The following is a 12,816-nucleotide window of genomic DNA, read 5'->3' as shown; positions in this document are numbered from 1 at the left end:
AGGGAGGAGAATGACGAGTTTGAAGGCTTCACCATGTAAAAAGCAAGCAGTGCACAAAAACTAGTATGTCAACATCATGTGATTCTTTTGCATATAAACATGGAATGGTCAGAAAAGGCAAGTGCTCAAAGTAACTGTTCATTATTATCATCTCAAAATTGCCTAAGTTGAACGTGGCATTGAAATCAATTTCCAATTCTTAATCCCTAGACATTGCTGAACACAGGAATCACCAAGTGATACCTTTTTGTACATTTTTGAAGAGGGATTACAGTCGAACCTCGGAAGTCAAAGGGAACTTCCAAAATGTTCGAAAACCAAAGCATGGCTTCCGATTGGCTGCAGGAAGCTCCTGCAGCCAATCGGAAGCCCTGTCGGATGTTCGGCTTCCAAAAATAGTTCGCAAACTGGTACAGTCACTTCCGGGAGTCAAAATGTTCAGGAACTAAGCTGTTCGACTTCCAAGGTACGACTGTACTTATGGCTCCATTCTGAAGTGATACATTTATTAGGATGAATTTCTTGGCTGAGATTTGCCTGAGCATAGTTGTTTACATCAAATGCCTTTTGCAACAGCAACAAAATGGAACGAGTCTTTCTGAGTCACATCACTGAGGTACCACATTACCAAAAATAATGTATTCACTAGCTCTTGAATGTCCAGAGAAAGTGACAGGTTTACTGCTTCTGTATTCTGAAGTGTGAATAACATGAGATCACTTAACGGCTCCAACAAGGCAGCCTAACAATACAGAATTCATCATGTCAACTCTGCTGAGAGCAATGTTCCATTATACGTGTGATGAGGAAACAGTCTCTCAAGGATACGGGTAAATTCTGATCCTTTCCACCAAGCATTAGCCATCCACCAGACCCTGGAGAATACAGATCTAGTTTCCCTAATGAAAATATAATTCTCTAAATCTGAATTAGATTCTGTTGAACCAAGCAAACAAAAGGCTTAAATCTGGCCTGCATAAAACTCCTTTCTAATACAAATAGCTGCCTGACATAAATAACAAAAAGCTCAGATCTAAACCAAAAGCAGTGGTCCTAGGTGACTTTAAACTTTCCCAGTTTCAGAGATAATCTTTTGGTACACAGAGGAGCAGATTCCGGATCCCTTTATTTGCAGCAAATTAAAACAAATGACCCCACCACCTTGCCCTTAAAAGAAGAAATATGTGAAGCAGCCCTGGCATCAGACTCATGCAAGAGAAGTGAACTAAGATCTCCTCATTTCCCAAGGAAAAGCAGCCCACAGAGCTTGCCTTAACTCCGTTTCCAATAGCAATACAGCTAACCTTGCTATAAAGAGGAAGACAATGCCTTCACTCCAATGAAAAACCCTGTTCCTCTAATGACTGAGCCTAGCAGTAGGAAGAAACAGACACACAGTCTTTTAGAGTTAAGCTCTTTCTCCTGCATAAAAAGATCTGGTGAATAGGAAATAACCTGAGGCTGCTCTCCACTTTCACAGAAGGCAATGCTTTGGGAAGTAATAGCACAAAGGTACACTGGGGTGAGATAGTCAGATTTGTAGGACAATTAAGCTTTAGTCTTCTGTCCTCTTTCTTTAAAAAAAGAAAACCAGGAGCCACAGCATCAACCTAATGTTTAACCGTAATAATAATAAAAATGAAACAAAATTTACTCCTCTTCCAGCCAAATTACTGACCAGAAGCTGTAAAGAAAACGTGCAATATTGTGCACTCACCTTGGACACAAGCAGTTTACCCAGTGTGAAGCCGAAGCCAAAAGCGAGCCGCCCTTTCCTGTAAAGGAGGTGACACTGGGCAATTGCACAGGTAAGTCTTCGTAAGGGACAGGGACAGGACCACAACTCTGGCAGTGAATGATAGGAATAGGCGTCCCCCAATAACGCTGTCGCGAGACCAGCCAATCTTTCAATTTACTGCTTGTTAAGTGTCCTCCTACTCCTTTATTTTTGGCTTGTTGAGTGATGGCATTTAACGCTTGTTGTCTACTCATACCTGTGAACTGAGAACGACAGATGTTGATGTATTCCAATAGTCTCACTACAATGGTAGTTACAGCAATGTTCCTATGTATATATCCCACCACCCATAGTCAAGAGAATGGAATTCTATCCAAAGTCCTAATAGTCTCTCAAATTTTCTCCATTTTCATCTTCTGTTGAAGCCTCTCAGTTACCAGCAGTCTAATGATCAGGCCACTACCAGCAGCTGCTGTTAGATTTGGGCATGGTGGTCTGGTGTGCATTTTCAGATAAGTTTCCTGGAACAATTATTTTAATCTCCTAGAGCAGGGATGTCCGACTCCCAAGAGACTGCGATCTACTCCCAGTATAAAAAAAAACTGGCAGTGATCTACTGTTGAGCTTTGAAGGGGGGGCGATCAACTAGGATCAACCAGGGATGCACAGCGATCGACCAGTTAGAAATGACTGCCCTAGAGCAATTGTTTCAATTTGTTTCTGGTCTTGCACTAAACAGGTTTTAAAAATAAAAGCAAGTCTCTGTTGGGCAGGTGGCTGAGCAGCGATAGTATGAAGCTTTGCAACTTAAGGGTTTGTTTTAAACATGTTTGTACATAACAAGAAACCTGGATTTCAGAAAAGTATTTTAGGATGCATGCGGCAGAAGTCCTGGTTCCAGCTATGCAGCAGGAGAAAGTCTGCAAGACCAAGGCTTTGCTCAGGCTCATTCTAGCTCATACATGTAGTGCTAAAGCAGAGTTCAGTATTTTCATACTAATCACTCTCTTCTATTAGTATGTATCAGATGACTACGGTAAAAGCCAGCAGCGCAGACTGCCAGCACTGGCTCAGTTCTTTCTCTGGTGCCAACTATATGAAGCAGAATCCATGTAGTGTTTCGACACCCTGCACAGTTTGGAAGTGGATTAGCCTGAAGCATTTAAACTGGGGCCCCCAAACTAAGGCCTGGGGACCAGATGCGGCCCAATCGCCTTCTAAATCCGGCCCGCGGACAGTCCGGTAATCGTGTGTTTTTACATGAGTAGAATATGTGCTTTTATTTAAAATGCATCTCTGGGTTATTTGTGGGGCATAGGAATTTGTTCATTCCCCCCCCCCAAAAAAATATAGTCCGGCCCCCCACAAGGTCTGAGGGACAGTGGACCGGCCCCCTGATGGAAAAGTTTGCTGACCCCTGATTTAAACTAAACCACATATGTCTGCATCTATATTAATTTCACTTTCATTTTCTGTTATGCACATTTTAAAAATTGCCTAACATTTAAAAATCAAAACAAAATAAAATAAAAAATTCCTTCCAGTAGCACCTTAGAGAGCAACTAAATTTGTTCTTGGTATGAGCTTTTGTGTGCATGCACACTTCTTCAGATGCACACGAAAGCTCATACCAAGAACAAACTTAGTTGGTCTCTAAGGTGCTACTGGAAAGGAATTTTTTATTTTATTTTGTTTTGACTATGGCAGACCAACACGGCTACCTACCTGTATTTAAAAATCAAATATCTGGTTACATGTTTGTGTGTGAGTTTTAAAGCTGTCATTCGTTCCCATGGAGGAGTGGGGATGAGGAAGCAGAAACTCACAGGAACACACTAACCTCTCTGGAGTTGATCAGTCTCTCTGAACCATCTGGCAGCGTTTCAATAACTTCTTCAAATGACAGACCCAAATTCCTAGCAACTTCAGCATCAGCTGGTTTAATGCAAGGGATTCCTTGGAAGGGAAAATAAAATGAAAGCGTTTCTTAAACAGATTTCAAATAAGACTCTCACACCTTTGGGTTTTTTAAATGAAAATACAATCAAACAGCTTTCTGATTCAGAGTTCAGGCAGCATTGCTAACTACCATATTTTTCCATGTATAAGACTAGGTTTTTTTCCTAAAAGATAATGTCAAAAATTAGGGGGCGTCTTATACATGGATAGTGCCAAGGGTGGACTGGTGATTGGCTGTTGTCGCAAAAATAGGGGGCATCTTATAGACTGAAAAATACAGTATATACTTCTTGCATATACTTTCAGCCTCTTCAACCCATGTTTCTCTATTTCTTTCAGCCTACAAATCAACCTTCCAAATCAAAACGTATCTAAACTGACTCCCAATTCCTCTTCCATTTAACAATACTCTCTGCATTCGACTCTTTAGCCCTTGGCCGATTCAATTCAATACATATTGATAAGATGAATTTGTCATTGACATCTTGGCTCTATATATTCCAAGATGCAACCTCTCTTTTCTCACCCTGGTTTCCATATTAGCTAGCACTGGAACTTTAAATTCCTGCTGCGAAATCAATCTCAACGTGTTCATTTGCACGTTTTCCTCTTGCTGCAAAGCAAAGGCTAGATCTAAAGAAGCATGGTGACATTACTTCTGAGAGATGAAGGAAAGTGGGTGAGATGCATCTTTCTGACAGAGCAGCTCCCCATGCTGTATGACAAATATGCTTTGGAAAATGAAGGAAGCTTCAAAGACATTTGCAATACTGCAGGGGGCGGTGAGATGTTTTTAAAAATGAAATAAAATCCAAAACCCACACCTCCTAGGGCAAAACACTCCTGAGAATTTTTGGATCTCAGTCATCAAAATCAGAATTAATGTTGATGTTTGGGTACTGATTAATTTAATTCTATTACTTTCCATTTTGAATATAACATTTTAATTCAAGGGGAGCTTGTGGCCATCCATATGTTGGGGGGCTCTTACTGTCATTAGCCTTGGACACTGTGCCCAAAGGTCAAGGATGATGTGAACTGAAGTCCAGAAACATCTGGATTTTCACAGGTTTCCCCACCCCTATTTTAACTGTTGGCTCAAAGCTTCAAATTACATTCTTGTGTATGTCAAAAGTTAGAAAACAACAATAAATAGAGGGTAAAGGTTAACAAGTTTAGATGATTGTTGTTTAAAAATGGAAAAGTACTGTTTTACTATTTCACTGAAAATAAATCAACTTAGAAGTTTATGAAATGAACTCAGACACATACCAAGCTAATCTTCTATACAGGACACAAATTATAACAGGTGGACAGCATACACTATAAATTAGTGTTTCCCAAACTTGGGTCTCCAATTGTTGTTGTACTACAACTCCCATGATCCCTAGCCAGCAGGACTAGTAGTCCAAAAACAGCTGGCAGCCCAAGTTTGGGTAATATTGCTCTAAATGTTACAAAAACATGTGCCCGACTGAAAGCTGGAGAACAGTCAGAACAACAGCCTTGCTCAATCAGACCAAAGGCTCCTCTAGGCTAGCATCTCATTTCTCACAGTAGCCAACTAGATTCTGCTGGGAAGTCCACCAGCAAGACGTGAGCACAACAGCCCTCTGTCTCCAGCAGGCGACATTTAGGGGCATGCCAAAACTCATTTTCCCCATGACAGCCTTATCTCCCATTAGTCTAATCCCTGTTAAAGGCATCCAAGTTGGTGGCTAATCTACATCTTCTGGTAGCAAATTCTATAGCTGCAAACCTTCAAATCAGGAGCAGAGAAACAGGCAGAAGCAGCTGCATGGAAAATTTAAAGTATATGACTGTTTACCAGCTTTGAATCTGGCAACCCTAGCAGTGCTTAATACATCAACCTTTATTTTCCCTTCCATGGATGCTTCTGGAACCCAGAGACAACCACTTTTACATTTTCAGCTGCATAAGCCTTATTTTTTCAATATGTTTCCTGTACTCACCTATTTTTGTATCGACAGAGCCTTCAAACTCAGATTTTGCAGAAATGACTACAGGAATCTCTTGACTGGTGAGCAAGTTCAGAGCTGTCACTGAAGTAAGAGACTCTACAAAAAAAAGATCATAATAATAGGAACATTGTGCCAAGAGTGTTCACTTACTGCTAAGAGAGCCTGCTGCTCTCTTGTGCTACTAAAAACCTAATGAAGCAGCCTTTGAAGATCCGGTGTCAGCCTGCTTGAATCAATAGCAATAATTCTGAATTTAATTAGTTTCTGATGGAAACAAAGCTTCTTGCACTTTTGAAAGATTTCTCTCACAATCTGAACCTCACGCTTCAATTATCCCACCCCCTGAAAAAATAATTACCATTCTCCAAGGATACATGAAATATTTGTGCAAGGAAATGAATACGTAAATAAAAGCAAAAACAAAAAAAGTAAAGGGCAGCATATATTTTGTCATTGTACTGGAAAGCTTTCCCTCTTATGCCATTTTTGAAAGATTGTCTCTTTTCATTTTGCAGAATTGTCTGCCATTCTTTGGTTTTAAGAGATCTCATTCTACATTTGAACACTAGTTGGCATTTGCAATTTCTCTCTCAGGGAAATGCAATTCAGTGGTGTCTCACTAGGTGCTGCTATTTTATGCCCTTTTGACTTCTAAGTGATAAAAGGGTACTGTACAATGCTCTATTCCAGCCAACAGGAGTGTGATGGTCATCTCCCAGTCTCCCTGGATCCAGTTGCCCTCTGGGGGGGGGGGGTGTACCCCTCTCCGAGCACAATTCAAAGTGTCGGTGCTGACCTTTCAAGCCCTAAATGGCCTTAGTATACCTGAAGGAGTGTCTCCACCCCCATCGTTCTGCCCGGACATTGAGGTCCAGCTCAGAGGGCTTTCTGGATGTTCCCTCCCTGCGAGAAGTGAGGTTTACAGGGAACCAGGCAGAGGGCCTTCTCGGTAGTGGCACCCACCCTGTGGAACACCCTCCCACCAGATGTCAAGAAAATAAAGGACTATCTGACTTTTGGAAGACATCTGAAGGCAGCCCTGTTTAGGGAAGTTTTTAATGTTTCATGTTTTATCGTGATCTGTTGGGAGCCGCCCAGAGTGGCTGAGGAGGCCCGGCCAGAAGGGTGGGGTATAAGTAATAAATTATAAATTATTATTTATTACTGAGCCCACCCTTCCCTTTAATATATTCAGGGGCGTACGAAGTGGGGGGGGCGAAGGGGGCAGGCCACCCTGGGTGCCACTGGGGGGGTTTTTTTTTTGACAAGATGGCCCCTGCCTCTCCCCAGCTGTAGAGCGCCGAGGGCACACGCAGTTCCTCCGCCACTGGATATATTGCTGCCAAGAGATAAAGCGGACAAAAAAAATACTCAGATTCCCTTGTTCATCAATTACTACTGATCATGTTGTTTAGACAAGCATGTACTCTAATATTTATTATTCCTATATTTATTTCTATTTCCTAATAGGAAGGTTGCAGCTCCTCTCAGCCAAGGCCCAAGAACCACAATACGATAGCCAAAGCTGAATTTAGTTCAGCTTCCCATTTCCCAACAGGGACCAGCCAGATGCTTCAGCGAAGCCCACAAGCAGGGGACCACGGCAACAGTCTTGGCTTCCCAGCAAGCAGTATTTGGTGGTATACTGCCTCTGCACATGGAGGCTCTATTTTGTCAACCGCTGCCAATATATTTCTCTTTCATGAACGTCTGCAGCCCCCCCTAAAGGAATCTAAGCCAATAGTCAGCATTCTGTGACAGTGGGTTATGTGTTAAAAAGTACTTCCTTTCCTATGTCCCCTAGCTATTCCAAATCAAGTTCACTGCATGGTCCAAAGTTCTTATATTATCACAGGCTGAAGAAGACTGTGCCCACCCTCCCTCTTCTTTCTCCAAAATTGCGTAATTTTATATACTTTTAATATCTTCTCTCTTAGCAAGTCTTTAAATGGGGAAACGAAAACCTCACAGAGCTGGTCATCCAGCGCCCTAACTGTTCTGGCTGCTTCCTCTTTTCTAGCCTTACAACGTACTTTTCACAATGGGGCAACTGCAAGTGTGCACAGCATTTCAAATGCAGGATCACCATATTCACACAAGGCATAATTATACTAGCCATCTTACTTTCAAACATTAAATTTGCATTTTGCATTTTTCACTGCTGCCACACACTGCCTCTCGTTGTACACTGTAGGGTGCTGCAAGTCTGAAGTCAGGGATTCTTGGTAGTCAGATCTTACACTGTGTGCCAATTTGCCAGAAGCGTGCAAAAAGCCGCTAGCACGGTATCTGCTGCACTTGGGCACCACCGAAGGAGCTACATTCTTCAACAAATAAAACTTCAAACAGGAGACTCCAGCATACAATTCCTGCATTATGATTCCACTGAATTCAGACAACGGTCTCCTCTCCCGACGCAAGTGTTAATTAACAGAGCAAAACTAGGATGACTGTGTTGCTGTTTTGCTCCTGTTGTGAATGGTCATTATGCTCCGTTTATATACATTTCAGCTTTATACTGAATTGGCTCAAAACTGTATGTCTTGCATGTAACGGCCATTTGATTTCGCTGTTTGCAAAGCTTTTCTCATGCATGTGTGTGTGCATGTTTGAGCAAGCTAATGCACATAGACACACACACGCAAACCCCTGTCAACTGAAGATATACATATGCTGAAGTGGACTCCGCAGGGGGGGAAAACCCTTACACCACAGCAATTTCTTAATATTCAAGGTGTCACAATACTTTGTTGTTTTCCTGGAAGGAAATTCTGTAGTTTGGTGGTTCAGCAGTTTTCAGTTGCTACAAGATACTAATCCGATAAGGGCCTTAAGATTCTAGTCTGGTTTCTCAGTCGAAGCAACTTGTCTTTACAGAGAAGATCAGGCTGCTGCCATATATTTAAAAGGCATACTACAATGTTTAAAAAATATTACAAATGAATTGGCTTGTTTTGTGCAAACTTGATCGTGTTAAGCTACACAAGCAACTGTCTAGTCTTAGTAAATCAAGCACTACCAGAAGAAAGAAAGAAAGAAAGAAAGAAAGAAAGAAAGATTCACCTTTTCCTGGGACAAGCTCCTTCCGGAAGATTTCCTTTAAACAGCTATTTCCATGTAACAGTCTATGATTAGGCAATATATGTAAATGGGATGCACCATAAATGGCTTCAGGTGCACATGCATAGGCTGATATCGTCTCTCCTGTAGGATTATTATTAGTCTGACAAAAGACAGGGAAAGGGTTACTGCAATTTCTTCCAGAGCAACATGCACAATTTTCACTTGCAGGCCCCAGCTTGCATTTATGAATTCTGCATACATTTTTCAGAATCAGTTCCAAAAGCCACAGTCCACATCTGAGAATACAATGGGGAATTTGGCCACACAGGCAATCCAGCCATGTCTCTACATGCCCCACGCCAATGTCACTTACGGTATTGGGATGTGTGTGTGTGTGTCCTGAGCAAAACAGCCTAGCAGACTAAAGGATCCCTAGCCTTCATTTGCACCCACACCCCACATGTAATTGCTAACATTTCTAGTTTCACTCTTAACAGTTTTCAGTCTCCTGCGGATTATGGCGAGAATATCTCATCACCAAGAAGGGAATTGCTCACCTTTAGCATGAACTCAAAATAACATCCAACACAGTCTCCTAACCAATGAGCTTGCATTTCCTTTATTCCATACCACTTGGGGAGATCTGACAAACCATCGAGCAAAGCCTGCAACAATAACAGAGAAAATGGTAGGTATTCAAACATGAGGTGGAAGATGTTTGCCCCATTCTGACTCTGTTACTTCCTCCAGACATCCTCCACCTGACAGGAAGGAATATTCCCCCACTCCTTTTTTTTTAAAGCGGGATTTGCTTTGTTTCCCCTGACACCAAGAATTTGCATGGAGGACATGGCATGCTATAAAGCAGGCATGTCCAACAGGTAGATCATGATCTACCAGTAGATCACTGGACGTCTGCTATAGATCACTGATAGAATCATTGGCTCCCCCCAAGAAGCTGAACAACCGTGGCTCCCCTAAAAAATCTCGACATTTTACCTCCTCCCTGAAAAAAACTCAACAACTTTGACCCAACCCCCCCCCCCCAAATGGCCCTTCCTCCTTCCTAAAAAGGTCAGCAACTTTGACCTGAACCCCCAAAAGGGGGTAGATCACTGCCACTTTTTAACTCTGTGAGTAGATCACAGTCTCTTGAGAGTTGGCCACCCTGCTATAAAGCAATCTGTGGTCCCAGGGTCTCATATGGCCTTCAGCCCCCTGCAAACAATCAGTTCAGAGTTGTGGTAGAAGTGATCTGTCTCTCCCATAGTAGCCTATAGGGTGAGGGTGGTAGGAAAAAAGGGGTCCATGTATTTTTTTGCTCTGGCTCCACCCACAGTCAACATGTGACCTCTGACAGATTATCTATGAAGGGATGTGACCCTCAACAGAAAAAAGGTTGCCCACCCCTGGTTCTTCTATAGATGGCCATCCTAAGTTTGAAGAGACTAAGCGCTTGCTCAAAAAAGTCTCCACAAATATGGAACACACCTGCCTTGCACAGTTTTTTAAAAAGGCAAAGCAGTTCAGACTCAAGCCCGTTAAATAAAAGGAATAAGGATCAGGTAAATGAGTTGAGTCATGTAGCCTTCAGTGAAACCATTGAAATAACACAGATATGTCCAGGGTCACTCAAATGCAGTACATTTTCAATGAGAAACTGCATGAATACAGTCAGCAATACAATAATAATAATAATTCCAGACACACCATATATTTAAAGCGCACCCAACCCCCTAACCCCCAATAGTCATGGGAACTGCAGTTTGTTAAGGGTGATGGGATTTGTTGCTCTGTGGTGTGAACTGCAGTTCCCATGATTCCTTGGGGGCACAGGTGCATGTGTTTTAAATGTATGGTGTGCACAAAGGCACAAGGAATTTGAATAATGTCCTGACACTATTCAACATTAAACACATGACGAAAGAAGCAAAAGAAGAGCAAAAGATATGGTCCATGACTTTTTGGTGCCTGAGGCATCCCCTTACAGCAGAGGCAGTCTCCGCTCAAGATCTGGAGGGTACCAATTCCCATTACCCATGGCGATGGGCTACGATGGCTGGGCTTGATGGGAGCTGTACGCCGATGACAACTGTAAGGCTATCATTGCCCTATAGCATTTTTTTTTTAAAAAAAAAACACCTCAAAAACAGACAATTGGCTGCTCTTTAATGGGAGCACGAAACTGGCCACTAAAGTCAGTCTGCACCTGGTTGACCGCTGGGGGTAAATTTAATGGAATGGGCATACAATCTAATCCTGTGGAAAGAAAAGAAGCAGAAATAGTACTTCGTGAGAGCTTAGTAAGCCCACACAAATCACTAAATAAAATTCTAGCTAAATGAAAGGAGCAGAGATTCAATATAAGGAAATGAGTCTGACGGAGAAATAAGGATGTAGCTAAAGGTTACAATGTAATTTAGCACACATTAAGAGCAAATCAACAGTAAGAAGCACTCACATAATCTACCAAGAGAGCAAAAGAAACAGCAAGTCATTATTTGTTCTCAGAAATGAAAACAACGAATGTCACAGCAATCCACACCATCGGGCAGGGGGTACGTGAAAGCAGAAGAAGCCACAGCCAACACCAAGATTTTATGTGCAAAGGTGAGTCAAGAAGTCAGAACACTGCACAGACTACGTTGAGGCTAGGAGTGACCCATTCATTAAAAAGACAAGCCATGTTTTAAAATGGTGCTTCAAAATATTAATGGGTTCGCAAGTTGGCTTAAAACATGCAGATTTATTTTTTTTTAAAGGAAGAGAGGAGTCTATATTGCTCTGGGAACAGATTTCATGACTAGCTGCTGCAGTGCCAAACTTGTAATCAGGACAGAATATGGAAATAACATGATTGTCCTTTTTCAAAATATACATTATTACACAATGAAAATGTATTTGCCACATTAATGGTCCTGGTCCCCCAAAAAACAGCATGTTTCTTGGCCTGGTAACAATCAGTGTGTCCATATACTACTTCCTTGCCATTTCCACTGTCTCTTGTCCTCATGTGCCCAAGCTCTGAAACCACAGTTGCTGTTCCTACGGTAGGACATACAAGCCAGGAAATTTGGGTTTCATTGATCCCTTATGAGTCAGACAATTAAACCAGAATCCTGGTTTTGAGGGAGACCTTAAACCACAGTTCAGAAGTCACAGAATACTGTGGCTTAAGACATCAAGATAGTTTGACCAGAGCTTGGGATGAGTCAAGGGGTGAAGGAGTGTACAGGCACATTACTGGATGGTTACTGGACTGATAGTTCATGATTCACTAGACTGGGATTGTTTTCTCTGACCTGGGCCACAGAAAAAAATACCCAAAATTTAGAATGGCTGGAACTACAAAGCAAACTTCTCCATTCAACTGTGTAGATGCTGAAGCACAACAGTCAATACGCCTATCTCAAGGAAGGATAGCAAGGAAGCAGCACTAGTGAAGAAGGCAATTGAGTTGAGGTTAACAAAATGCAGGTCAAAAAATGAACTTGCGTTTAGCAAGATAACACTGAGATGATGACTCTTCTTAAGAATAAAAAAAGCTCTAGAAATGAGCATTCTGAGGCCAAAGTAGTTAGTATGGCTACAAATGTATCCAACAATAAAAGCAACAATCTTACAGATTCAAATGCAAATATGTTAAACAAATCAGGAAAAGGAAACAGTAACTCACAGCAGAAAAATAAAGCAAAAACCTCTACAGTATCTTAATGTACAAAACAATTTAAAAGTTGGGGATTTTTTTTGCCAACTTTTCAGATCTGACAGGCATATTTACATTAACAGTGAAGAAACGAGAATTGCATTTACAACTGAGCGTTACAAAAAGAGGCAGCAGTAGAACAGCCCATGATTAAATTTATGAAGATGAGCATCCATTAAAGAGAATCCAGAAACACAAGAGGAAATTTTGATATTGTTTGGAAGTGGCAGTCAACAGCACCAGTTGCTAAGAGACAGAGAGATGAGGGAATTACAGAGCTGGGCAAACCTAGCAAAAGGATGACCTAGATTGAAAACAGATCTGAGATGTTGCAAAGAGAAAAGATTCGTGTCCAGAAGTGAATATCT

General features: G+C 41.7%; 1 protein-coding gene across 1 annotated transcript in view; it reads right to left on the bottom strand.

The window, feature by feature from the left end:
• Positions 1–12,816, bottom strand: part of LARS2 (leucyl-tRNA synthetase 2, mitochondrial) — a 60,437-nt gene that overhangs the window by 33,523 nt on the left and 14,098 nt on the right. Inside the window, 5 exon segments of the mRNA XM_033165104.1 lie at positions 1,718–2,001; positions 3,579–3,694; positions 5,671–5,775; positions 8,743–8,902; positions 9,300–9,407. Coding sequence (XP_033020995.1) covers positions 1,718–2,001; positions 3,579–3,694; positions 5,671–5,775; positions 8,743–8,902; positions 9,300–9,407 — 773 coding nt within the window.

Source organism: Lacerta agilis, chromosome 12 (genome assembly GCF_009819535.1).
Source record: "Lacerta agilis isolate rLacAgi1 chromosome 12, rLacAgi1.pri, whole genome shotgun sequence".
Classification (NCBI taxonomy): Eukaryota; Metazoa; Chordata; class Lepidosauria; order Squamata; family Lacertidae; genus Lacerta; species Lacerta agilis.
The sequence above is the reverse complement of the archived record's forward strand: the minus strand, read 5'-3'. Positions and strand labels throughout refer to the sequence as shown.